The sequence below is a fragment of the Anneissia japonica genome, unplaced genomic scaffold (assembly GCF_011630105.1).
Source record: "Anneissia japonica isolate Jap-2015-1 unplaced genomic scaffold, ASM1163010v1 scaffold2737_len523936_cov211, whole genome shotgun sequence".
Taxonomy (NCBI): domain Eukaryota; kingdom Metazoa; phylum Echinodermata; class Crinoidea; order Comatulida; family Comatulidae; genus Anneissia; species Anneissia japonica.
Window position 1 is genome coordinate 148,049 of NW_022735439.1, and position 3,942 is coordinate 151,990.

General features: G+C 32.9%; 1 protein-coding gene across 1 annotated transcript in view; it reads right to left on the bottom strand.

Annotated features, from left to right (window-relative positions):
* Positions 1-3,942, bottom strand: part of LOC117116607 (slit homolog 3 protein-like) — a 16,915-nt gene that overhangs the window by 10,084 nt on the left and 2,889 nt on the right. Inside the window, exon 2 of the mRNA XM_033260678.1 lies at positions 963-2,705. Within this exon, the coding sequence (XP_033116569.1) occupies positions 963-2,691 (1,729 nt within the window). The 5' untranslated portion in view covers positions 2,692-2,705. The remainder of the gene's footprint in view (positions 1-962; positions 2,706-3,942) is intronic.

Consider the following 3,942-nt stretch of genomic DNA (forward strand, 5'->3'; position numbering starts at 1 on the left):
ACAGTGCTCAATACATAAGCAGAGCAATATAAAATCAAAACAAGATGACGCTTGGTTACAAATTCAACATTTTATTGCACTACAGGCTGTTTCATGAGGTACTTCCTCAATCATCAGGTGCTAGGCTCTGAATGAGACTGCAGAATAACAATCGTGCATGGTGGAACTGTTAATTGCTATATAGATTATATTGTTATATAGTTTATTGGTAAACAGGTTAATTAGTATACTCATTATTATTCATAGATGTGATTAGAAGCTCTGTATAGGCCTATGTATATTGGTACCGCAATGAATTGATTAGTGCATGTAGGCATAGAAGAAAATTTCTACTGCGGTACCAATATACATAGGCCTATACAATACACACGTTGTGTGTGCTAATCTTGAGTTTTATTGATCAAAGATTAGATTTCTTCAAATATTATGTAAACACCTGTTAAATTCTGAACTTCCATCTTTGCAGACTTAGTTCTATCAGGCCCTAAACCCTCGTCTGCTACTGCTTCTTTGGTGCATGCATTCTTCAGTCACTCTGACTTAATACACTCATATTTGCTCCCTGTCACCAAAGATTATAAAAATCCTCCTTCATTGTTCTTGTACTCTCTTCAGTGCTCCTGCATCCTTGCAGTGTCATTGCACCATTTCCTCCATTATTTTCTCATCCACTGCGGCATGGTCCGCGTTCCATGGCCATGGGACAAACATGGTAAACGTTCATTTTCATGGAAATTCCCTCCTGGCTGAAATTCAACAAATTTTCACTAACTTTAAGATTTTTTTTCTTTAACTTTCATTTCTGACTTTTTCCGCAACTGCATATTTTGTTTTTCTTTTAACGCTTTATTAAATTTATAGCATTAATAATATTATTTAAAAAAATAAAAATTCATCGGTAAAAATTATGTGAGAGTCTTATACGCTTTATGTGAACCAGCGTGCAGAGTAAGTGAATCAACAAAATAACTTCACTATGCTCACGAAAACTGCAAAACCAATAGTTGAAATAGAAATTCCTAAAATCAACTTAATAGTCAAAGGCGAAGGGAAAGTTGAACAAATCAACTGGTAATCAAATTCGTTGTCGTATTTAACAGAAATGGACATATGTTCACCAGCAAAGTATTTTGGTCCAGCACATATGACTTCAGTTTGAATGACACTTTGGGTAAAAGTAACGTTGCTGCCAAGCTGCGCGTAAAGGAGTAGGTAATCTTTCATCCACTCAATTCGACAATCACACACCCAAGGGTTATTGTGAAGCGTTAACATTACGTAATCATTAGGTAGTATCAATTTATGTGAAATGCTTTCAAGTTGATTCGAGTGAAGATAAAGTTTGAATAGACGAATGTCATAGAATGCTATGGGATCAATTTCTTGTATGAAGTTGTTGTTGAGAGCTAAGACTTCCAGATTCGTTGCACATTCAAGTTGCGATCTGTTAATGGCCTGCAATTTGTTAAAATCTATTTTTAATACACGGATGTTGGTGCCACAAAATGCTCCGGATGCAACTGATGAAATATTATTGTACGATAAATATACACGTTCAAGATATTCCAGCCCAGAAAAAGTGTCGTTTGATATAAAAACGATGTCATTGTGGGCCAAGTTCACAAGATTAACCCTTGAACCGTTCAGCCAACACGATGGTACATTTTTAAGTTTGTTTTCTATCAAAAATAAATTCTTCAACTTTGACATTGACTGTAATGCATTATTTTCTATATTCTCTATTTTGTTATGTGTCAAGTCCAATATCTCCAGGTATGTAAGTTTGTTTAAACACTCATTTTCAAGATTTCTTATGTTATTGTAAGTTAAATTAAATTTGATTAAATACTTTGTTTTGGAAATATCATGACAAGGTATTTGTAGTAAAGAATTATTTGAAAGAGACAACGTCTCCAATAGAGAATTCTTCTGAAGTCCGATCACGTTGCGTGACGGTTGCAAGCTAAGTATGTTTTCTGACAAATCTAATTGACGAAGAACACGGAGATTGTTTGCCCACCCGGGTTCTATCTGAGTTATAAGGTTACCTTGCAGATAAAGTTCCTCCAATTTGTAAAGATTATTAAATGTGCTTCTGTTTATTGTTTGAATGAAGTTGTTTGACAAGTACAACTTCTGTAACTCCTCCAGACCACGTAGAGGTGGCACATCTTCAATTTGATTTCCAGATAAACTCAAAAGCTCAACGTTCTCTAAGCTATTAAACACGTTGTTTCCAGCAAGTGTGAGTAAATTGTCATCTAGAATTAACTCCTTCAACTGCTTCATCTGCCCGATAGTGTTAAATACTAAATCACTAAGATTGTTTTTACTGAGTTCTAATCGTTTCAATTTCTGGAGCTTTGTAAAATCATTCTCGATTTCTTCTATGGCACTTGCGGACAGCAGCAACTTTCTAAGTTGTGCGAGGTTGGCGAACATTGAGGCGTTAAGAACTGGTAGATACTGCTTTCGTATTTCAAGTTGTCTCGTATCATTTGGAAATAAAAAAGGCAACGGCGTAATAAAATCTTCAAAGCATGTGATGTACCGTCGTGAAACATCACATTTACATGATGGCGGGCAAGAGGATGACGTCATTGCCTGCGAGGCAAGTTCTTCGTTTAACAGAATTGTAACGAAATACAGCAGAAGCAGATCCTGCCACATCTTCAACATCTGAACTGACATTTTAACAGGAAACACTGTAATAATAAACACAAAGAAAATATTGCTATTAAAGTACTTTAATTGAACAGAAATTATCTATATATGACTATTTATTATTCTATACCGGTATCGGTCTTGTAATTTTTAATAATTATTTTAAAACAAATGAGTAATTGTAATTTTAATTTAGACATATATTAAAATTAAACAATTTTAATAAAAAATTTAATTTAATTTTAAAATTATTGTTCACTTGATCTTGAAAATGCGTCCATGATGGACCCAAAACGGCGATTATATTATTATCATTATTAATGAAACAATGTTAATTGATGATAAAAATAGAAATTATTGAACAAAATGTTGAAAAAGGTAAATTTAATAATATTCACCTTTTAGATCAGCAGTTGACAGAATCAATGCATAGAATAATGTATAAATACATTTTAATGAAATAACTTGATGCAAAGCAATGGATTGTAATATAAAGTCCGTTATATGTACTTATTACATTTTTGTAAGAGTAGAACATGAATATGCAAAGGAATTGCATTATAAAAGTCATTAGATTATTAAAATATAATTTGTTTTGATCTGTGTCTAATTGATAGTTTGATATTTGAACTAAATTGAAATTTGTTAAATGAGCAAATTTTGCCCCAGATTTGTATAACCAAATTCCGGCCAGCGGGCCACAGTGCGGCTTTCTTTGGCTAGAAAACCCTCTGTTTTTTTACAGCTCGACACCTATAATCTGTAAAAATGATACATGATATGGTAGCCTATGATATGATAGATTAATTTCTGATCCTCCTCAACCAAGTCCCTACTCTACATAATTTAGATCAAAACGTTCATAACGTGTAATGTCTTCGATATCGCGTTGTCGTCGTATTACATCTCGAAGTAATTTAATGTAAATTTTGAACAATAATAAGTTTGTTTAATGTTGCGAGACCGTATTCTGACGTTGAGTCACAGGTTAATGTCACTCATTTCATCACAAATTACTGGGTAAACTTAGCAGTAAACACCATCATATTAACATAATGCCAAATTTCAATACCATTTATAGATTACAAATGAAAATTAATTTGTTGATTTATCAGAACCGGTTCATTAAATAAAGTAAAATTTAAAAGCCATAATCAATATTATTAAATTTTTTATGATTCTGAATTTTCATGATCATATTCGTCATAAATATGCCTATTAATTATCATCTTTATTTGTGACCAGTGAAGTTGTATCTCGACAGTTAAGCTACTATCA